Below are 23,413 nucleotides of genomic sequence, written 5' to 3' on the forward strand. Positions count from 1 at the left end.
TTTAAAAAATTGAGTTCATATTAAAAATCAGGAGATTTATCATCAAAATATGCAGATTTCTGTCTTCTCCTGAAAAATAGTAACTGTCGGCTGGAATTGGATGGTATATGCATGTTGATATAGACTGAATGTTTATGCCCTCTTTAAATGCATATGTTGAAATCTCATCCCCGGTGTGATGGTATCTGGAGGTGGGAAATTTGGGAGGTGATTAGACCGTGAGAGCAGAGCCCTCATAAATGAGATTAGTGTCCTTATAAAGGAACCAAGAGAGCTCCCTTGCCCCTTTTGCCAGGTCAGGACACAGCAAGATGACAGTCTAGGAGCCAGGAAGAACACTAACACCAGACGCTGACTCTGCTGGCGTCTTAATCTTGGATCTTTACCAGTCTTCAGAACTGTGAGAAATAAATTTCTTTTGTTCATAAGCCACCAGTCTGTATTCTGCTATCGCTGCCACCTGCTAACAGACTAAGACATCTTAGTTAGACAGACCATGCATTCCCCAGTTTGCCAGACTCTCTGATTACTTTACTCACATTTTGAGTTTGCAACCTTCCTAAAAGATAGGAAAGAGACTTTGTCCAACAATCATCGTATTGGTTATCTATTGTGATGTATTGGCAATAAATTGCTTCAATCTTAACAGGGTAAAGCCAACAAATATTTATTACCGCATATTTGAGGATCAGGAATCCAGGAGTGTCTTAGCTGGGTGGTTTGGATCATGAGGTTGTTGTGAAGATGTTGATGAGGTCTGCAATCATCTGCAGGCTTGACGGGGCTGCAGGATTTGCATGGATCTTTCCTCATGACGTGGCAGTTGGCCTCCTTCACTATGAGTGATCCAAGAGAGGATGATCAAGCTGCAATGTTTTTTATGGCCTAGTCTCAGAAGTGACACGTGGTTTTTCTCCTGCCATGTTCTGTTCATTAGGAGCAGGCCAATAAGTCCACCCCACAGTCAGCGGACAAGGGATCAAGCTTCATTTTTTGAAGAGAAAAATATCAAAGACTTTGCACAGATATCTTAAAACCATCACAATCACTAAATTGGATAATGCATGTAAAACCTTTATTGCTATATATTTAATATATAGTAAGTGCTCAATAAATGTTACCTATAATAATAATTGTTGGCATTCACTGAGCATTTAGTACCTGCCAGCCACTCTTCTAAAAGTTTTCCATGCATTAACTCTTTAACATAACAACTCTATGAGTTCGTTCTATTATTATTCCCATTTTACAACTTAGAGCACATGCCCAGAAAAATAGAACAAATTACCCAAGTTCACACACTAGTAAGTGGAGGATGGGATTTAAACCCTGCTAGTGTAGCTCTAAAAATCTGTCCATTTAACTATTATACAGCACTGAGTCTCAACATTTTATATCTATTTGTAGTCATTAGTTTGTTATTGTTATAATATTATTATTATTACCATGTATCCCTGACCTGCAGTACTAGTAAGCCTGTTAAGGAAAGAAATGTATTGACTTGTTCTTATAAACCCCAGGCTGGGTCCTAAGAGTCACCATTTTGTGGCATACGTACTCAAAACCCTCTCCTTTCTAATCTTGCTCTTTGGGTAAAGATGAACCTCTAAAAGTTGACTTTCAGGGCCTGTCTTAGTTTGGGCTGCTATGACAAAGCAACATAGACTGGGTGGCTTAAACAGCAAATATTTATTTCTCACCGTTCTAGAGCCTGGAAGTCTGATGTCGGGGTGCAGCATGGTTGGGGTCCAGGTTGCGGATGGCAAGTTGTATCCTCACATGGGACAAGGAGAGAAAGCAAGCTCGCTCATGACTCTTTGAAGGGCGCTATTCCATTCATGAGGCTTCTACCCCTTCTTCTATTACTATCACATTGGGGGTGGGTTTTCAACATTTAGATTTGGGGAGAACATAAGCATTTGTTCATAACAGGCCCTCCCCTTAGGTCAGCCCCTCCCTTCCTCCCTGTCCAGCTCCAGCTCACTCCTCCCCACCGGCTGCTCTCTGCCCTGGCCACAGGGGCTTCCTTTCAGCTCTCTTAAGCACCACACTCTGTTCATTTTCAGGATACTTGCACATGCTGGTTTTGTGTGCCTGCAACATCTTTCTTCTCCTCTTAAGAAATCTTGTCAGTGCTTGTGTTAAATCCCATTGTCTATCATGTGAATAATGCTTTTTTCTTTTTTTGAGTTAAGATCCCATGTGTCCATCTGGTTTTCCAACCCTTTCTGCTCTGTGTTAGTTCAGTGATTACTCAATGCCCTGCATTGTGGTCATCTGGGCCAGGAGACTGGAATTCCTTGGGACCAGTCAGGCACTCTCTTCATGTTCATTTTGAGCAGAGTAGTTAAATGTCCACTGCTGATGCCCAATTGCCTGGGTTCAAATCCTGGTTCTGGCACTTTTATGGTGACTTATCCTCATGTCTCTATATTTTGGTTTTCTCATCTTTAAAAGAGAGGAAATTAAAGTATCTTCCCTATGAGTTTGCTGTGAGTGGTGCATGTGTTCATTTCTGAAAAGTGCTTAGAAGGTGTTGACTGCCCCGCAGACAGTACTTCTCACGGTGATTATCAGTCCCACCCTCCACACTAGCAGTGAGCTCAGGCAGAGCTAACACACGGCAGTAATGCCCAGGGCAGGGGGCCATGCGCTGACCTCTAAGATTTGGAGAGAGAGCGCTGTGAGCATAGAAGGAACACACTTTGGAAAGACATATGCAGGTTTGAATCCAGCCTCTGCCAGTTATGAAATACGCAATCTTGGACACATTGCTTAATACTTCAGTTTTCTCATCTATAAAATGCAAATACCAATAGCTCCTCTCAGGGTTGTTTTGAAGATTAAATAATGCCTATAATATGTGGAGCACTTTAGTTCAGGAACATAGCAGTTATTTAATAAATGTTAATTTCCTTCCTCTTCCCTTCAAATTGTGCATTATTCTCTGGGGCACAGCGGCGAGCCGCCGGTGGAAGCTAAGGAGCTGCGCTCTCTCTCCGGCATCGCGCACAAAGCGCCGTCCGCCTCGATCAGAGGCCCCTTCTCGCTCATCTCCTTAACTCTGCTCTTACAGAGCCCACTCAACGGCGCTTTTGAACCTCCTTTTTATTTTCTCTGTATGACCTTTTAAAAGTATGAGTCCTCAAAGTTTCTCCAGGCTCTAATTTTTCTGACTTTCCTCCTTTTTTCTTCTGTTTGGGATAATCACTGGTTATACAAGCAGAATTTGGGTTCCAAGGGCCTCCTTCCAAAGCCCGCAATCCATGAAATCACAGCTTTCTCTCCCTTCCACTCTTTGAAATCTGTCTACTAAAATCCGGGCTCTGTGTGTACCTGGCCTTTCCCTCTCTCCCAAACAAGTACTGGGAGAAGATTTGGACATGTCCCCTACTGTTCCCAACACGCCACTTCCCCAGTCAGTCCTTCATGGTCCATGGAAATTGATAAGTCCAGAATAGCAAAGGGTTTTACTTAGAGCCTGCAGAGTCCTCAAGGAACCATGGATGGTCTTTGGGAGCTTCCCAAACCTCCTGAAATAGGCAAAAGCCTGCATATTCGTGTGAGTGCACGCGTGTACGCATTCCTTCACTGGAAAGGACCCTGGGTTCCCGGAGACTCTCAGATGTCTCTAAGAATGCACAGAGGGCAGAAAACCATGGCACCATTCCCTCCAGCCATTGGGAGAGGAAACTGTGAGTTCCAGCGAGCTGTTGAGCACCCTGCTTTGCATGGAATGGAAACCTTCCCTCTGGCATCGGGGCAGCCGAGGCCAAGCAGGCTGCAGTCGGGGCCGGAGACACAGCCTCTCTCTCCTCCATCTGGTCAAGGCACCAGCTGCAGATTGGAGACCCAGGGCTGTCCTCTCTGTCCCGCCTCCCGGTTGGCCTCACCAAACCTTTCCCCATGGGATCAGGCGGTGCCAGGCAGGCGTCGATCCCTCCTGCAGTCTGGCGTGCACATCTTTGCGAGGGCCGTGAGATCATCCCCACACCGGCCTCCAGAGGCCCCTGCCCATTTCCCAAGCCACCCGGGTTGCTATGTGGGCTTCTGAGGGGAGAAGTTTTGTTTTCAGCTCCCATCTGGATGGTTTACTCGGCTGACTCATCGGTGCCTCCCACACGTGGATTCTTTCTCCATTGTCCCGCTGTTCTCCATAGTAACCCGTTTCTCGCGTTTCTCCTGTCCCCGCTGGCAATGGCGTCGCTTAATCTCTAAGCAAACCCTGTGTTCCTCGCCTCCCAAATGCTGCCCTTCCTGATCCAGCTTCTGTGGGTCCCCAGCTTCTGTGGGTCCCCGGCCAGCGTCGAGACAGCCGGGGACACTGCGGACACCACCACCGGGCCCAGCCGAGGTCCTGCCGGTCCTGCGCTCTTCTGAAGTCAGTGGGGAGAAAGCCACGGAAGCGCCGCCCAGCTGCCTGGGTGCCTCGGTTTCCCACCCAGACTGTAACGACAGCCTCTCCTTCTGAGTGAGGTTGTGCAGCCCCGTGGGGGGTTAGCGACAGGCAGGGGTGGTCACGGCTGGTGAGGCTTAGCCAAAGCCCAGGAAAGCGACTCCTCTCTCGGCTGGCTGTGTGTCCCCTCAGCAGAACCTGGCAGTGGCTGTCCCTGCACCCACCAGTGCCGGGAGTCGCTTTGAGGTTGGTTGACATGTGCACCACACTCATGGTCACTGTGTTTCCCTCCAATGTCCCTGCGTTCCAGAGCCCGCGCTTCCTCCGGTGTGCCCCACTCCTTTCCTTGGAGTGGCCTTCGCTTTCTTCCCTCTGCTCTCTGCTCCCTGCTGTCTGTCCTGCTGGCCTTCCTCCCTCCCTGCCTCCTGCCTTTCCTTTGCATCATCCCCCGGCTCTGCTGGGAGACACCCTCTAAACGGCTGTTTTTCAGGTTCATTCACCATCCCCTCAAGGCCAGTGACCCCTGCTATTTGCCACAGGTCCACCTGGCCCTTGCCCGTGGCAGCCACGCTCCCTCATCCCCCTTCTTGCTTCCGGCTGCCCCTCGGCTCAGCTGCTCTGCTCCTGGCCGGACACAGTCGCTTTGTTGTCGATGCCAGGCTGTTATCTCTCTTGGGCTAGCAGCGTTGCAAACCTATCCTGGAGATGTGGGGACCCTGGCCACCCCCAAGGTTCTGACCATGGAACCTGACCAGGCCCAGGCAGACAGGGACTGAATCTTCCTTGAAGGTGGGTTCCTGGCCCTGGTCCTCCACATTTTTGGTGAATGAGTGAATAAATGATTCGGGAAAGCTAACAGCAAGCCCAGTTCTGAAGCTGGAGACCAACGCAGGCTGATACTGCAGGGCCGATTCTACATGCTGAGTCCTCTCCGGACTGGGGCTCTGGGGACCATGTCAGACCCTGCTCTGGGGCCAGGCTGGTCTTGCACATGGGTGACCCATGAGTTGCTTCCATGGTGAGAACATCAGGCCTGGCCACTCTAATTCGGTATATTCTGGGGGACATGAGGAACCCCTGGGCAAAGTCAGGGTAGGGTCAGGAAGGGCTTCAGGAATCCTGGGGGGACCAGCCCAGACTCTTGGTGCCATCTCTAATCACGTCAGTCCATGTCCTTGATGCAGCGTGAAGCCATGGTCTCCGGGGGAGGGGGCCAAAACAAAAATCTCACCTCCCTGGGTTTCTGGAATGGGGCACTTCCTTCTGCCGCTACAGTAGATTTTTTAATTAACGAATTGAGGGAAAGTCCTTCCTGACCTTTCAGCTCATCTTTCAGAGACACGTAGGTGGAGGGATCCAAATACAGCTTCCTTGCGACTCGCTGGTATTTTCTGGCCCATCTCTCAAGGCCCTTCACAGTGTCCCCCATTCACTTACCCAGCCTCCCCCAGCGCGAGTCTGGGCCCCGCACCCAGCCAGAGCCACTCGTGCTGTGCCGCCACCCGCCCCAGACATGCCATGCACATCCATGCCGCCCAGCCTTTATGCACTCTACGTTTTTCTCTCTGGGGTGGTTTTTTATGTCCCCTTTATCTTGCTAGTAAAGCTTCTCATCCACCCATCTGAGCCAAACTCAAATATCTTTCTGTGAAACCTGCCCTGCATCCCCTGCAGAGGTTGTCCCATCTGCATTTTCACAGTGCCTTGTGACAACTACTTTTAGAACATGTTGCAATGTATTAAAATTATCAGTTTAATTATTTCCTGCCACTAAACTGTGAGCTTCTTGAGACGGGGACTCTGACCGAGTGCTGGGCACTTAGGGCCAGGCCTGCCGCTCGCCGAGTGCTCAGTAATCACCCGCCTGCCGGTTGAGCACGTGAATGAAACCAACGCAAAGGGGATGTGAAGTGAGAAGGAGCAATATTTTCACTATTTGGAGGCATGTCTATCACGGAAGTAATATTTCTGGGGTTTTCTAAAGTAAATCTCATGAGAGGGATATGATGATGTATGTTCCTGAAATAGAGGAAAAATCAATAAAACCGAAAGTCCCGGCAGGAAGATGGGCTGGCAGTCTGCTAGCTACCAAGGTCACAGACTCTGGACAGCAGCTCGGCAAGGTCGTCCCTCCCACCTGCCCCAGTGTCTCTGCCCCAGGAGTGGACGTTCCTGTTCCGGAAGTCCACGCCAGAATTCTGGCAGCCTCCCTGAGACCAGTCCCGGTCTTTGCCTTTGGTGGCTTTAAAGGAAGAAAAGAGCACCTGCAAGGTGGGCAAGGAAGGCCAGGTGGCCTGGGGTGGGGCCCAGGCACTGGCCGATGTTAGCAGCCCATGTGGAGAGCTGCTGAGAGCCTCTCTTTAGCCTTGGACTCTAAACTTAAAAATAAACAAACAAAAAATGTGAAACAATGTTTCCAGAAATTGACCATGTGTTCTACATTTGGGATCCAATGCCAGCTTAACCAAACGGGAGCATTCAGGAAACTTATCAGATAGCTCCATGCCCAGGGACCCACCCAGGACTCAAGCCTGGATTTAAAGGTCTCTCTCAGTACAAGTCTCTTTCGGTACCCCTGGAACTTGCAGTGTGGACAGATGGGAAACCTTTGCCTTGGGGGCAGAGCTGGCCCTGCCCTAGCCAGGCCCGGTGTCTGTTCAGGCTTGTGGCTGGGCTGGCATGCCCAGGACAGAGGGGGAGGCAGGGAAGCCTGGGCCGCCCCCCATTCCAGCTGGATTGCCTGTTCCGATGGTCCGGATATGCCCTGCAGGTCTCAAGGAACCCCTGACTTCACTTCTCGGCCTCCAAAAGTTGTAATAAAGGTCAACAGTGGCCTTGAGGAGGAAAGACGGCAAAGTCTGTCTTCCGACCTGCCTCATGACCCCTGGGACGGACTCTGGCTTTGCCAGTCACCAGCTATATGATTTTAGGGAAGGACCGTAGTGTGGCTGAGCCTCAGTTTCCCTATATTACAAATGGTTGTGATGTTAATTAGCTTGCAGGGTCCTGTTGGGATTGAACGCGACACTGCGTGTGAAGCAGACCTGGTGGGCCGAGTGCCTGCTGTGGGTCAGAAACTGTGCCAAGTGCAGAAAACTTCAGAAAGTAGGTTCCAGAGAAAGAGTGACTTTTAGCTCCCAGGTAGTTGTGAGGCTTACCAGCGGGGTCACTGGCTTTTTCTGGGTATTTCCCAGAGAGAGCCTTAAAACCTGAGTAGAATTTCTGTTCCATGTGCCTTGCCAGCCAGTAAACCTCCAATAAGTGCCTGCTCTGCGGCACTCCCGCGATGCAGGGAAGAGTAAGGCCTTACGTCCCTCCTCAAGGAGCTCACGGTGCAGTGGGATAGTGAGCAAATCAGCACAGTGGGGGTACAGCGCCAAAGGGCAGAGGGAACTGGAGGAAGATAGTACCAAAGTCTTCCTGGAGGAGCTTAAACGTTGTTCGTTAGAAAGCATTGAGCTGAGACGTGAATCATCCACTCATTCATTCTTGCAATATGTATTTATGAAAACAAAACAAACGCCCACGGCACCCCGCCACGTGCCCGGCATGGTGTAAGAGAGCTGTCAGTGCCGGGCCACAGCTCTGGCCTTGCCACTTAGACGTGCACAGCTCACTTCCAGTTGCCTGACCCTAGGAGCTTTCTCCAAAGCCAGGGGAGCTGGCTCTGCCCTGCGCAGAGCAGCCTGGATGTGCTGGGCCTTGACCTGCCCCGGAAGCTGCCCTCCACAGTGGCTGCTGGGAACTGGTATATAAATACCCTGGCCCCCTCTTCCCAGCCTCGGTTTGCTCATTTGTAAAATGGGTCCAAGAGAATAAAGGTCTCTGCCTGGTGTGGGGTTGCTGTGAATGAGAATAATGATAGCATAGACTTCCTTTATCTTTTCATCTGCTTTAAATTTTCTTCAAAAAGTGAGGCTAGTAAGACAGGTGTTAAGTGCCTAGCACAGAGCCTGGGTAGATGCCCATTAAAGGTATCTTCTTACCCTTGGTTCCATGCATAGGAAATGTGTTTAGAACGTGGTCTCTGGGTCCACACTGTCGAACTTGGAATATGGGTGCTACCACTTGCTAATTATTTCACCTTTGGCAAGCTATTTGACCTCTTTGTGCCTCAGTTTTCTCATCTATAAAATGGGTTACTATGAGTACCTATTAATATCTACTAGAGTTATTGTGAGGGTTGGCTGCCAATACAAATAAAGATCTTAGGAGTACTTTACACATAGAAATCATCGTTTAAAGGGTTGTTAAATAAATCACTGCAGGTTGGGAAGGGGGTCTGGGGTTGAATACGGAGTGGACAGATGAGGAGTGGCCCTCAAGAAGCACCAGCGGCACCCTGCACCTGGGGAAGTCGTGGGACAGCTTGCTGCAGAGCTGGCTTTCTCAGATAACGCTGGGGGCCACGCTCCCAGCCTTGGGACCTTCCTTTGCAAAGGAGGAAGCGAGCAAAGGAGTTCAGACTGATGAACAGATAATGGCGCCACTCACTAAGCACCCACAGCATGCCAGGCATTGTCTTGCGGAATTCCACGGCAACTCAGAGGTAGGTAACATTATCGCCATCTTGAAGATGAGGAAACTGAGGCTCAGAGAGGTCAAGTCCTCTGCCCAAAGCCACACCACTGATAAATGACAGAGCTGGGAATTAAACTGGGGCCTATTTCTCCCTGAACCTCTACTCCTACTGTTCTACTTGACATCTTTCAAGGAGGAAATAAAACAGGAGGGCTGAGAGCAGAACACATGGCTTCTGCCTTGTCACCACTCCTTCACGGGCTCCTTCCCTTTGAGAATAGATTGCTTGAAGGTGTGAGCTGGGGTGTAAATACATGTGTGAAGCCTGCTGGGTCTCCTGAGCCTTGAGACAGCCAGGCTGAGGCCGCTGGTCACACGGCCTGAGCAGTGGTGACTTGCAGAAGTACAGAGCTGGCACACAGCACCTGGCAGCCTTAACTCTTACCCTAGAGGATGCTTGGAGCTGCGCTGGCAAGATGTGGTTGGCCCTCATTGGCTACCTGGAGTGTGCATGTCTAGTCCCCTGTGTCTGCACCCCAAGGAGAAGAGTCCCCTTCCCCCTCCCAGCCTTTCCACAGTTTGGAGAGCTGCAGGTGAGGGAAGGCTTCCTAAAGAACCTGAGCTGGGCTGGGCACGGTGGCTCACGCCTGTAATCCTAGCACTCTGGGAGGCCGAGGAGGGAGGATTGCTCTAGGTCAGGAGTTCAAGACCAGCCTGAGCAAGAGCAGGACCTCGTCTCTACTGAAAATAGAAAGAAATGAGCTGGACAACTAAAAATATAAAGAAAAAATTAGTCGGGCATGGTGGCACATGCCTATAATCCCAGCTACTCGGGAGGCTGAGGCAGAAAGATCTCTTGAACCCAGGAGTTTTAGGTTGCTGTGAGCTAGGCTGATGCCACGGCACTCTAGCCAGAGCAACAGAGCTGGACTTTGTCTCAAAAAAAACAACCTGAGCTGGCTCAGGGGAGGTGAGAAGAATGTTGTAGACAGATGGAGCAGCTTGTACAAAGGCACTGTAGCACGAGTGAGTTTCGTGTGTTTTGGACCATGATTTGCACACAGGGTTTTGCAGGGGAGGCTAACAGCAAGCAGGGATCAAGACCTTTGACCCTGTAAGCCATCCACAGTTGGGGCTGTGGAGTGCGGCTTGGAGCCATTACTCTGGAATTTACAGAAGCTTAGACTCACAGGATCTCAGAACCATGGAAGTTAGTATTTGAGAATCAGTGACTCTAGGAATTTCAGATTCTTGAAATTTTGGACTCAGAATTATAAACTCTTAAGCTGTCAGTCATGAGATTTTAGTACCATCATGTTTCTGAGCTTGGCAGCACTCTAAACTCCCTAAGTCTTACACGGAAGGAGAAGTCAGCACCACAGTTCAGGCTGGCCTCTGACTTAACTGCCAAGGGTAACTGTACTTTCCTGAGTGCCCGCACATAGGGGTGTAGGAGGGTCTGGGCTGGCCCTCCTGGAGTCCCCTTTGCATGGTGGGACACCCACAGGGCTTGTTCTCACCTCGGACTTCACCTGCTGTTAAAGGGTGTGTGGCAGTACGTCCCAAGGCTTGGGTTCTTGGTGCGCTCTCCCACCCAAAAAGCTCGTGGGGGGGGCAACTCCACACTCCTAGGCTGGAGGAGCCGGGGCTGGAGCCTGTCCACCCCTGCCCGGACGCGGCTGACATCAATCATCCGTCCTGGTATTTTTAATGAGTCCTGTGATTCCTGCTGCAAACCGTCAGAGAAGCGGGAGCAGCTCGTGCCCTTTAAGTAATTTCACAGCGTTTGGGCTCTTGCCCTGTCTTTAGACTGGGGATGGGAGGGGGGAATGTTCCTTCTCACACAGCCCCAGGGAGCGTAAAGGCCAGAGGGCCCTTTGCCAAGGTCATTTAGCCAGTGAAGGGACTGATCTCTATTAGTCCATTATTCTCATTTCCATCTGCCGAATGACTCAAGATGGCCAGAGACAGCACAGAGCTCTGGCCCTGGGGGAGAGCTCCTTTGGCCCAAGACCTGTGACTCCTTGGAAGGCTGGGGGCGGAGCGGGAAAGAGCCAAGCCTCCAGGGTCAGGCAGATCTGAGCTTGAATCTGCTCCTTCCTCACCTGCTGTGTCATTGGGTATGTTCTTGAAAGTGTCTGATCCCTGATTTATCCCTTTGTCATCTTGAAGATAATAATGATCGCTGGAACCCGGTTGCCTGGGTTTGCATCCCAGCTCTACTGCCTCCCAGCTCTGTGCCACTGAGCAAATTCTTTAACCTCTCTGGGCTGCAATTTCCTAATCTATGGAACAAGGGTAATAATATTAATACAACCTGCCTTGAGTAGTATTATGGCTGTTGAGAATACTGAATGGGTAATACACGCAGCAGGTTTAGAACAGCCCCTGGCACACAATAAACACTAAATAAATAAGCATTAACTATAAATATCATTGTTTGCAGGGTGGTAGTGAGGTGAGAATCTTAAATAGTTCTTGGCACTTCATCTGTGCATAATATATCATTGTTGAATGAATGAATAAAAGATGGGATGGATTGATATAAAGTGCTGAGCACAGTGCCCATTATATGGTCAATGCCGCAGCCTTTCTGCCCCGGGCAGCAGACCAGCGCTGGGCTCACTCAGACCATCGTGAGCTGAGGGTGGACAGCCCTTCCCAGTTCCATGCATCTCCTCCTAATTCAGAGTCAGTGGCGTCAGGTGAATAGACTAAAGTCACCAACAGTGGAAGCATTTATACCATAGACATTGGCAAACGTTAGAAATTGTGGAGAGAAGGAAAACTTTCCCTTCAGCCCCAGAAGGTTTGCTGAAAGATCAACTCACAATAAGGAAGATCAGTAAGAGAAAGAGATGTATTTATTGTGCCCATGGTGAGAATCACAGAGTGATTACACAATATCCCAACGGGGACCAGAAATTTATATACTCTCATTTTAGAGAGGAGGGGGAGATTAGGAATATAGGTAATTCTGTTTAGAGGCAATAAATGGTTACTAGGACGGATGAATAGATATTTGGGAGGGAATAGATGGGGGAAACAGATTGACTTGTAAATGATTCTCTCTGGAAATTAAATGAACCTGAGAGACAGGCATTATCTTTAAAATGGGTTAGGCCAGGTTTGGTTGAATTCTTGATCTTCTTTCCTGCAACATATTAGGATAACTGGCAGGGGGAGGGAAGACAAGTGTTCTTTTAATGGGTCTGTCCGGTTTTATGCAGATAGAGGGAAACGCCCTTCCAACACCTGTTGCTCTCTCAGGGCCTTTCATTTAACCACTTCGGTATGAGTGTCGACTATAGTCGATGGCCACAGACGAATGCGCACGGCGACTTTAGCCAACAGCCGTGATATGACTTTTCTAATTTTTCATTTATCAAAATAAAATTGTGAACATTTAAAAATAACGTAATCAAAACATATATGTATATGTTACCTATTCTGATTTACAAGTAAAGCTGCCTGTAAAGTAAAACAAGCTTTCAGTGCTTTAAAGCTTTCCTCATCACATAAGAGCAAAACGGATTCGTCGTCAATGCACAGCACAAACTATCGTGCAGACTACGAGTGCCGGCTGTGGGCAAGGTTTCGCTGCCGGTGAGCACTGTACCGAAATGGTTAAGATACTCTTTACACCAAGGAGTCGTATTTTGGAAATTCTGTGAGCTCCTTCAAAATCAAGGGAGTTTTTTATTTGTTTTGCTTTGCTTTAATTTGAGAGCGAGAGAAAGAGAAAGAGAGTGTCAAACTTTGATTAGAACCCAATGCATTCCTGATTGGCCGGGGAAACATTTTTTATGTCATCTGCCGCAGTCATCTTCAGAAACCAGGTTTGACCATTTTGTTGCAGGATACAGGATCTTTGGGAAAACAAATCATTTGGTAGCAGATAAGAGAGTGCTTGTGGGTTTTTAGAGCCTGGCTTTGGAGACTCCACTAAGTTTGGAGTGCATAGTTCTTATGGGTTTTGGTGGCCATAAATGCCCTGCTGTGACATCAAAGAGTAGACCCCAGATAGTGGGGTCTATTCGGTGGTAATTCTGGGACTTTCTACAACTTGACAAGGCTGAATTAATAGTTGCAACTTCCAGAGAAGATTGTAGCCCTGTGTGCCCGGCCCCCATAGCCATATATTATATGTCATCCCCAGGGCTCTTAGATGGAGCCTTTCCCCAGATCCCTACCAAAAAATGGCCAGATCAGGCCTTCTGAGTAAGGGGGACTATTTAAGGCCATTCCAAATATCCTTCAATATCAATCGACTTTGAAGAAGTGCTGCTATTACAGGAGCTGGACAGAAGTGCAGCTGTTAAGTGTAGCGGACAGAAGAATGAACCACGAGGAAAACATTTGTAAACTGTCCAGAGTTTGAAAGCTTGTCTGGAGTGATCTTAAAGAGAGCAGAATGTGCACTTAGACGCTGCCCTGGAGCTCTCTGGATCCCAGCCGTCCCAACCCCACCATCTGAGTCCAGAGCCTCCACTCCACATTCTCCATGGAGGTGGGGGTGGGTGGCATCTCTCTTTATTTTATAGCTCCCCACATGATGTGGATTCATACGCATGTCTGGTTTGACAACCATTGCATCCTTATGAATAATCTCTCTTTTGAAGTGTGTTGACATAGCATTTGTGTTTCAATGACTCTAAATGGCTTCAGAGGAAAGCCAGTTAATCTGATCTGAGGAAGACCAGCTAGTTTTCACTCTGAAAGGAATAAACAGAAATGTGCTGTGCTTTTCATCTTCAAATTAGCACCAAGGGAAACGAACAATTACTAGCACTTCTTAGTGGGGAGTGGTTTGGGGGGATGGGTGGCATGTTCACACTCCCCTCCGGGGCCATTATAATCCAGGCTGGCCCTCAAGGGATAGCCTTGAGCTAGAGAGGAGGAGTGTGGCCAGAGAGGGACAGAAGGCAGTGGCCCACGCAGAGGGTGGCTGGGAAACTGCAGGGAGCAGTCCAAGCATCAGACCCAAAGATGACTGACCATACAGAGAAATAACAACCCGGTGGAAAGTGAAGAATCTCCCTCTGAGTGTGTCTGTGTCCAAATTTCCCCTTTTTACAAGAAAACCTGTCATATTGGATTAGGGGCCCACCTCACTTCAGAATGACCCCATCATTACTTATTCCACCTGCAGAGACCCTATCTCCAAATAAGGTCACATCCTGAGCTACCGGTGGTTAGGACTTCAATATAGGAACTTGTGGGGACATAACCCCTACATGGAGTGTTCATCCCCCAACTCCTACCCCACATTGATTGACGACTACCTCTGTAGATGGTAGCTCCACAGCACTTTCTGCTTCCTCTCCCTCTCGGCTATAGTTTGGATACTCGTCCCCTCCAAATCTCATGGTGACATTTGATCCTCACTTTTGGATGTGAGGCCTACTGGGAGGTGTCCGGGTCCCAGGCGTGGATCACTCATGAGTTGATTCATGTCCTCCCAGGGGGTGGGGTGCTTCGACTGTGTCTCACTTCAGGCTCCCGTGACAAAGTGTCACAGACTGAGTGGCTTATAAACTACAGAAAGCCAGGGAGTCTGAGCTCAGGGTGCCAGCATGGCCAGGTTCTGCTGAGGGCCTCTTCCAGGAGGCAGACTCCTGACTTCTCATCATATCCTCACATGGCAGAGAGAGGGCAAGAGAGCTCTCTGGGGTCCCTTTTACATGAGCATTAATCCCATTTATTATGGCTTCTATGGTTCCAGTGTGTCCCCTCCAAAATTCGGTTGTTGCCAATGTGACAGTATTGAAAGATGAGGCCTTTCAGCAGTGAATAGGCCATGAGAACTGCTCCATTGTTTATGGGATTAAGGCTCTTTACAAAGAGGCCTCATGCAGCTTTAGGCTGGCTTGCCCTTCTTCTTTCTGCCATGTGGGGACGCAGCAAGAAGGCCCTCACCAGACCAAATGCCAGGACCTTGATCTTGGCCTTCCCAGGCTCCAAAACTGTGAGGAAATTAGTTTCTGTTCCTTATAAATTCCCCAGTCTCAGGTATTCTGTTATAGCAGCACAAAGTGGACTAAGACAAGGGATCCACCTTCATGACCTAATTATCTCCCAAAACCCCACCACCACATTGGGAGTTAGGATTTCAACATGTGAATTTGGGGGGGACACAGACATTGCAGACTGTCTTGTCCACAGCAATGAGATCAGTACCTGCTACATAGCAAGTGCTCGGTATTTGTTGAATGAATGAATGAATGGGTGAGCTCTCCCTTCCCTCCAACTTCCCCAAACCTAGAGCAAATGTGGGAGATGATCCTCTGACTCTCTGACTCAATGTGGGAGGGAGAGAAAAAGATCTGGACTCGGTTCTCCATAGCACGGCTGGGAAAGCCATGTAGCCAAACGCCTGTGCAGCTGCCTTCCAAGGAGCAAAGCCCCACTGGCATCAACTTCCTGATCCTTCAGTTTCCTTTATGCATGAGATCAGAATGTCCCATTGAATGTTTAAATCAGATTAACAGCCGTGGGTGCCAGACCCTTCCTGTTCAGCCTGCATTCTGTGGAGCTCACCACTTTTCAGGGGAGCAGTGGAGGCACATGGACGGGGAGAGGAGAAAGGCTCTGCTTGGCCAGGCTGGAGAATCTCTCGGGTTTCCTTGGCGTCGAAGCAGTGAGAGCCACAGGCAGCATGTACTTAGCTGGCTCTGAGAGGAGGTTCCATGTGGGGATGTGGAGCGTGACCCCCTAGGGGGCAAGGGGGGTTTCGTTGCCACTGCTTCTGGAGTGCCGGTTTGCAGAGGTCCTTCAGATGTCAGCAGAGCAGAATTTGTGGGCAGCTGGAGAGGACTGGAACAGCAACACAAGCAGGTTGACACCTGGTCCCATGCAGGGTGAAAACCGTATTTCTCTGTCAACACTGGCCATCGACAGCTCCACATTGACCCAACCTAGCAAAGTCACAGCAAGCGGACTGTCTACCTGCTTTTTCCCCTGCACGTTAAAGCAAGTACAAAATATAGCTTCCCCCTTTCTCCCACAATTATACTCCTGTTCTGGCCTACCAAGATACTTTGTTCAATGTTATTTATAGATATTTCACACAAAAAAATAATTAAAGGTAGTTTACCCAGGAGGGAAAAAAGATAATGTAGCTATTAAACTAGAACTTGAAAACCAAAGCCTTAGCAATGGTAGGGAAGCATAAATGTTGACAGAATCCTTTGAATTAGTCATTTTATTTGAATCCGAGCTTCCTGGCAGCCTTAGCAAAAAGGCAAATATGATGGGTTATGTACTTGTGTTTAGGTATAAGAAAAAACACGAGTTCTTTAACTCCAAGCTAAAGAACTTTAGCTAAGTCCTGAGGGGTATTATTTATGTGTGTATATATATGTGTGTGTGTATACAATATTTAACGGGCAACATACATATTATTATAATAATATATAATATACAACAGGCAATATCTTAGAAAACATTGTTCCAGAAAATGCAGAAGTACTTTTTTTCAATAGTTCTTTCTTGCTTTGCCAATTAACAAAGGTTGAAGGAAAACATGAAAACCTAATTAAGTAAAGATATTTTGCAAAGACTACACCAGTATCATCTAGAGTATTTCAAGACTTTTTTCTTCCTTCTTACTTTTGGATAGCAGTTTCACTGGGGCTAAAAGAATTCCTTCTTCTAATCAATAGCACATGTTGAGGATGAAGCTGACTGAGAACAGAATTTTTCAGTAGCTGGTCTACCAGAAACCTTTACTGTAGTTTGGTGTTGACAGAGCTCAGATGTACAAAGGAGCAAGTAGCTCCTACAAGAAGCAAAGCCTTCTGTCTCTTGCTGCCATCATCTGAGCTAGCTCCTCTTCATCCAACTTCACTGCCTATGCATCAGGGCTTCACAATCTTATTTTAACCCCAGCACCAGACCAGAACAACAGACACTCGTTAGCCTTTGTGTATAACAAACCGTTCCAGAAGTTAGTGGTGTGAAACAGCAACCATGCGTTGGCTCGGAATCCGACGATAAAGGCTGGGATTGCTGGGCAGCTTGTCTCTGCTCTACATGGTGTCAGCTGGGCTCTCCCAGGCATTTGTAATCAGCTGGTGGCTCATCTGGGGCCCTGGTGGGGTGGCCTAAATGACTGGGGCCCTCAAGGAGGCTGGCTCGGGCTTCCTTACTTAGGACAGCAAGGCAGCAAAGCAGAAGCTTCCAGACCTCTTACAGACCAGCCTGGGGTTTGCACAGAGTCCTTCCTGCTGCTTCCTGTTGTGTCAGGGGCCCAGCCCAGATTCAGCGTGTTAGGAGGCCACATGGGATGGGAATTCTGGGAGGTGGGGTTCGTGGGGGACCATTAGGTAGCAACCATCCACAGCCTGCTCCCATCAATACCTTAGTCACCCCCATCAGTCTCACCTGAGGGGTGGGCAGGACGAGAAGGGGACAGGTTTGTATTTCTGGGTGGAGGGGAGGGGAGGGGTTATATATTAGGTCATCTGTCACCAGCCCAGTTCTCACTCCGAGTTCTGTGCATTCACCACTTAACTGCCACTATCAAAAGCCCAACTATCAGGCTTTATGAGGTCCACTTAAAATTTTCAAAAAGGATATATGAGAGAACCGCTGGAGTGATGAAGCAGTAAATGTTTTAAGCGGCCTCCTGGCGATGGTGCCTGAGGGCCTTGTCAGCATGGGGCACATGGAGTCACGCAGTCCTGTGGCCACCGTCCTGACATTTGTGAGATGGCAGTGTCCCCAGCCAGCTGTGGCAATCAGAGATCGCGAGGTCACTCTCCTGTGGGCGACGGCGAGATACACAGCGTGTTAGCGGCAGCCCAAAAGTCAGCTGCAGTTTCTCCAGACTGGAGTGAGAACACCTGACAGCCCCCCTGGCCCCAGTTTAGGACAAAGGTGACTCTGTTTAAAAGGAGGACTTGAATGACAATAAAGACCATATGCTCACCTCTTTTGTGGACAGACGCTGGAAAGCTGGAAGGGCTAGATAACAAAGACAAATAGTGTAAATCTTTAGAAAGGTCAAATTAAATAAGATTAAATGTTAGATTCTTTGTTTTGGCTCAGTGTGTGCGTGTGTACGTGTGCACACAAGCACATGCACCTACGCCTGCACTCACATGCAGGATGAGGGCGGCCTGACTTAGTAGCACCTCATAAAAAAATACTTGTAGAGGTATGTTTCCAGTAAGCTTAGTTCGAATCAAAAAGTAATCAAAATTGATGTGACTTTAGAATATATTAACAGGAGCATAAATTCTAGATTAAAGGAGGTGATTAGTTCCCTGTATTCTATATAGCCCATTTTACAGCACAAGTATTATATCAACTTCTGGGTAGATATAATTTAGAAGAGAGAAAAACTAACTTATTTAGAGAGACATTCAACATGATTAAAGAATATGAAATCCTGCGATTCAAGGAAAAATAAGGAAGAACTGAAGGTATTTGACCTAGAGAAGTCCTCAGCAAGGACTTAAGGATGGTCTTCCACTCCAAAGGGTTGTTATGTGGAAGAGGGACTGGATCTGTCATCTATGGCTTCAAAACAGGTCCCATGGGACTGATGAGTGGAAGGTTGAGGGACCCTGGCATTTGGAGGTCAGAAGAAGGAAGAACTTCTAATAGTTGAAGTGGCCCCAAAAGGAATGGACTGTGTAGAATCCCCTTTTACTGCAGGGGTTGGAAGACTGCTCCTCAACATGGTCAGTGGGAATGCACACCTTGAGATGGGTAATTGGAAATCCTGTCCAAGCAGCTGTGAGGGATGTCGTAGGCTCTTGCCTCAGCGGCTGTGGGAACACAAAATGCTTAGCCAGGCCCAGCAGTTGTAGGCAGCAAACAAATGGCAACTGCTCCCAGGGGCACAGCTCCTGGCCACCCACTTCCTGGAACAAGGGACCCCGGCAGAGAGTGGGTCCCGGGCTATGTCTGGGCCAACAGAGCTTTCCCTGGGGCTGTGGGAGCACCAGTGGGAGCACTGGGAAGGGGCAGCCCGGCCGATCAGGAGAGATCACGGCTCTTCAGGTCATGGGACCCGGTGTGAAACTGGACTGTGCCCCTCACAGGCTGCGTGATGTTGGAGAGATTGATAAACCCTTCTGGTCACCCTTTTCCTATTAGCTCGTTGTGAAGATTAAACAGACAATGTGCATGACGCGCAGGATGCCGTGAGTGTGGCTGGGCCTTGTAGATGGCACTTTCCCGTCTTTCCCTTCAAAGCTGAGCGGTGCTGGCCGCCGTCCAGAGCACCGAGGAAGACCAGGGCGGGGACTGGGCCCTCCAGCGGCTCTCTGGGTCAGTTCTCCCTGGCAGAGTGAATGCCTCGATTGCCCCTGGCCCCCCGCCTTGCTAAGGATGCGTTTTCTCCCCGACAGAGGAACTGAAGGAGAAGCTGGCGGAGTACGTGGACAAGGTGAATGGCCAGAAGCCCGGCTTCATCAAGGTCGTGCGCCACAGCAAGCAGGAAGGCCTCATCCGCTCCAGGGTCAGCGGCTGGAGGGTGGCCACTGCCCCCGTGGTGGCACTCTTCGATGCCCACGTGGAGTTCAATGTGGGCTGGTAAGCCCCTCAGGGGAGGGGAGGAGGCGTCCTAGTGGGGTCGCGGGCTTCGGCGCCAGTGGGAGCAAAGCATGCTGGGAACTCAGTTATGAGCTGGAGGGAAAGGAGAGAATTCTGGGAACAGGTGACATGGGAGGTGTGTGTGACCTAGGCAACAGGACTGGCACATCAGGGGGTAGTCAGGGTCAATAGGTCAGCACACAGTGCCTAAAGGGTATGGTGACACCAGGTGTGGCTGTACCTGGTGTGGCCACTGGGGAGGTGTGACCAGAGAGAGGGGTACGTGGTGCTCAGGGCCGAGCAGAGAGTGCCTGCCTGCCCAGCTGAGGACGGGACTCCCACACCTAGAAGGGCACAGCTGGACCAGGCAGGAGGCAAAAGCCCAGCCTCACAGGCAGGGCCAAGACCAAGTGGGCAGAGGTGGGCAAAGGTGGCTTGATGTCATCACGAGTGCCCTGGGCTCCCCCAATGCCAGGCCAGAGGTAGCACGTAATCTCAGATTCTCCCTATAGTGAAGTCTTTGAATGTCTTTCTTTCTCTGGTCAGTGCTGCTCAGGGAACAGACGAAAGGCCTCAGTGGCTGCATCCGAGCAGGGCTAGAGCAGCAATGCTGACATCCCTGTGGGGCAGGAGGGCACGGTGCGGTCCGCAGTGTGTGACTATGCTGGGCCTGTGTGGTTTTGTTGGGCCTGTGTGGCTTTGAGTAGCTGGGGCAAGTAGGTTGCCACCCTTCTTACCAATATGCCTGATGGCACTGGGTCTGCTCTCCTCACACTGCATCGTGCCAGCCCCCTCCGCAGACGGGTGAGGAAGGCTCTCCAGCAGGAAGGGGTAGCGGGGTGTGCATGCAGCCTGGGCTGCATTCCGGCATAACAGGCCCAAATGAATGTTGCACCAGAACAATTTTTTATAGCTGAAGTCCCTGCTTGCCATTTGCAACTATTTAAAAAGCATTTTCATTGGATTTATGGTCACAATAGGAGAGGGACACTTAGTATTTCAAGCTGATTTGAATAAACAATTATGCACCAAATGTGTTATTAATGAGAAGCTTGCCATTCCTTTCTGCAAACACGGCCTACTTGGTGCTTGCAGAGGCCTCTGGCTCCCTGGGAAAGCCCTGATGCCCCACCTCTCTTGGGCAGTTGGGGAGCCCTGAGGGGTGGGAGGCATGGCTGACATTCCAAGGCGACATTGTATGGCTGGTGGACATAGGTTTGTTCTCACCTCCCAGCCTCTGCCATTTCCATCTGGTGGACATAGGTTTGTTCTCACCTCCCAGCCTCTGCCATTTCCATCTGGTGGGCATAGGTTTGTTCTCACCTCCCAGTCTCTGCCATTTCCATCTGTCTTTTCCTCCAGGTTGAATTGAATACATTGAATTTTAGCAAAATCAAAGCCCAGGTTGAAAGCTTCCTCTGGAATCTCAGATCTGTTCCTTTCTTCTTTTTTAAGTCTTGGGTTTTTTTTTTTTTTTTCTTTTTTCTTTCCTTCCCTAGTGAAGAAACGAAAAGAAAGCAGGCACAAGGCTAGCCAGGATAGGAATGGCTCAGCTCAGCCCTAGACATGCGGCAGGAGTGGCCGTACCTCTTGCCATCCTGAAGTGCTCAGGGGATGGGAAGCTGGACAGGGGCTCCTTCCCAGGAGGCAGTGCCCCTCTCCACTGGCGGAGACGGCCAGGTGTTCCTACCTCTCTCTGCTAAGCAAGGACCTACCGGAGATGCTAATCTGGTTCTTGTCCACCTTGGGAGTAGTTACTCACTTTCTCTCTCTCTCTCTCTCTCTCTCTCTCTCTCTCTCTCTCTCTCTCTCTCTCTCTCTCTCTCTCTCTCTCTCTCTCTCTTTCTCTCTCTCTCTCTCTCTCTCCCCCCCGCTCCCTCTTGCTCAGGGCTGAACCTGTACTCACCCGCATAAAGGAGAACCGGAAACGGATCATCTCACCATCCTTTGACAACATCAAATATGACAACTTTGAGATAGAAGAGTACCCGCTGGCCGCACAGGGCTTTGACTGGGAGCTGTGGTGCCGCTACCTAAATCCACCCAAGGCCTGGTGGAAGCTGGAGAACTCCACGGCCCCCATCAGGTAAAAGCATCCCTACCTGTGGGTCTCTCTGCTTTGGCCTCCAGGCAAGGGCCCCCCTCCCAGCCCAACCCTTATTCTGGGAGCAGCAGGGGCGGGGAGGGCACAAAGGAATCACTGTACCAGCTCCAGGCATTGCTCTCAGGCTCAATCATCCCAGAATCCATTCCTAGCCTCAGAATTACTCATTTCAACACATCTCCATGGGACACTTGCTGGGTGCCAACCGCTGTGCTTGGTGCTGGGCATCCAGAGTGATTAAGATTTGGTTCCCACCCCCAAAAGACAGAATAAAATCATTGGAATAAAAAATTCACTCTACCATGCATGCAGAAACTTCGTAGAGAACAGGAAATTCTTTTCAGAGAGGGTAGCATTTGCGCTTGTTTTTAAGAGCCAGTAGGCAATGGCTGGCTTGGGGAGGGGGCTCCCTAGGTGAAGGTCACGGACACAGAGGAGGTTCAAAGGGACTAGAAGGAGGAAGAAAGCCAGGCAGCCCCAGGCAGAACCTGGAGGGGTGCAGAGGCAAGACCAGCCCCCATAGGACCTGGTGTACCACAGTGATGTTTGAGTTTTATTCTGTAGGCCACAGACAAAAGCAACTTCAAACTGCATTTCAAAAATCCTAAACTCTTTCTGCCTTTGCTGCTATCTTCCTAGACACCTAAATGACCACCCTGGGCAGCCTTTGCTTTTGATGGTCAGGGGTCAGCTCTCCTGAAATAGCCGTCCCCACCAGCCCTCGTGCCTGTCTGTGTGGATGGCAGGGTGGGTGTTGTTCTGCTCCCTGCAAAGTCCTGCCTGTTGAACACACAGATGGCAAAGGTGGCCTAGGGGACAGTTCCCAGAATGCAAGAGATTAGAAGCTGATTAGAAGTTGCTTTGTATTACATGAGGGAGAAAGATTATGAAAAATTTAATTGAAGGTAGGCGATTATTACCTAAGATCACATTTTTCCTTGCCCAAAGAAAAAATTATATTCATATTTAAAACAGGATAGAAGACAAGCCCACTTAACTTTCCTGTGGTTGCCTGTCACCAACTCCTCTAGGCTCCTGCCACAATTGTGTGATGCTAAATATTTGTTGGGAGCCCACTGTGTACAAGGGTCTTTTACACGCACGGTCACATTTGATCATAACCTGATGGCAGTTCAGTGTGTCATCCCTGCTTTGCAAGATGAGAATAGTAAGACTAAGAGAGGAGAATGGCTCTGGGCACTGGAGCCAGGATGCACCCAGCAGGCCAGCTGGACTCTGTGGCTAGTCATCATCCACCTCGTGGGCTACTGCTGAGCTCAGAATTGGCATGACCAATTTCTGCTCCTAGATCTGCTGCATGCTATTGGAGGGACACATGCCACCACGCAGCAGTGAGCATTCTTGCAGAAGACTGCATTGATAGTATCTGTTTCTGTTCTGCTCATCTCTAAATGTATCAAATCTGGTCTTAATTAGCAAACCCACATCCTAGGTCCTTGCCAGAAAATGTCATCTCAACTTCAAATTTTCTATCATCCAATGTTTATCAAAAACTTGGTAGAGAGAAATTACATTTATGGAAGGTTTTTTTGGAAGAATATTCCTGGTTTTATTCCTAGATGAAGACAGCTCCACAGAAAGCTGTGATTTATACAAATGTATCTTGCCTATCTCAGCTGTTTTTTCTTTGGAGCTGTACTTCAGTGCTTTGCCCACACATGGTGTAAGCTATTTAAAAAAAAAAAAAGCCCAGCAATATCTTCTATTGCATTCTAAAAAGATAAAAAGATGTCTTTGAGATGGTTATTCACTAAGTCCTCAAGTGACCCCTTTAAGAATATCCACATGAGAAATTTCTTTCAAACTGACTACCAGTCAAAGAAAGC

General features: G+C 49.1%; 1 protein-coding gene across 1 annotated transcript in view; it reads left to right on the forward strand.

The window, feature by feature from the left end:
• The window catches only part of GALNT18 (polypeptide N-acetylgalactosaminyltransferase 18), a 315,434-nt gene that overhangs the window by 207,132 nt on the left and 84,889 nt on the right, over positions 1 to 23,413 (forward strand). Inside the window, exons 4-5 of the mRNA XM_012785619.2 lie at positions 19,279 to 19,462; positions 21,351 to 21,548. Coding sequence (XP_012641073.1) covers positions 19,279 to 19,462; positions 21,351 to 21,548 — 382 coding nt within the window. The remainder of the gene's footprint in view (positions 1 to 19,278; positions 19,463 to 21,350; positions 21,549 to 23,413) is intronic.

This window comes from Microcebus murinus, chromosome 4 (assembly GCF_040939455.1).
Source record: "Microcebus murinus isolate Inina chromosome 4, M.murinus_Inina_mat1.0, whole genome shotgun sequence".
Classification (NCBI taxonomy): Eukaryota; Metazoa; Chordata; class Mammalia; order Primates; family Cheirogaleidae; genus Microcebus; species Microcebus murinus.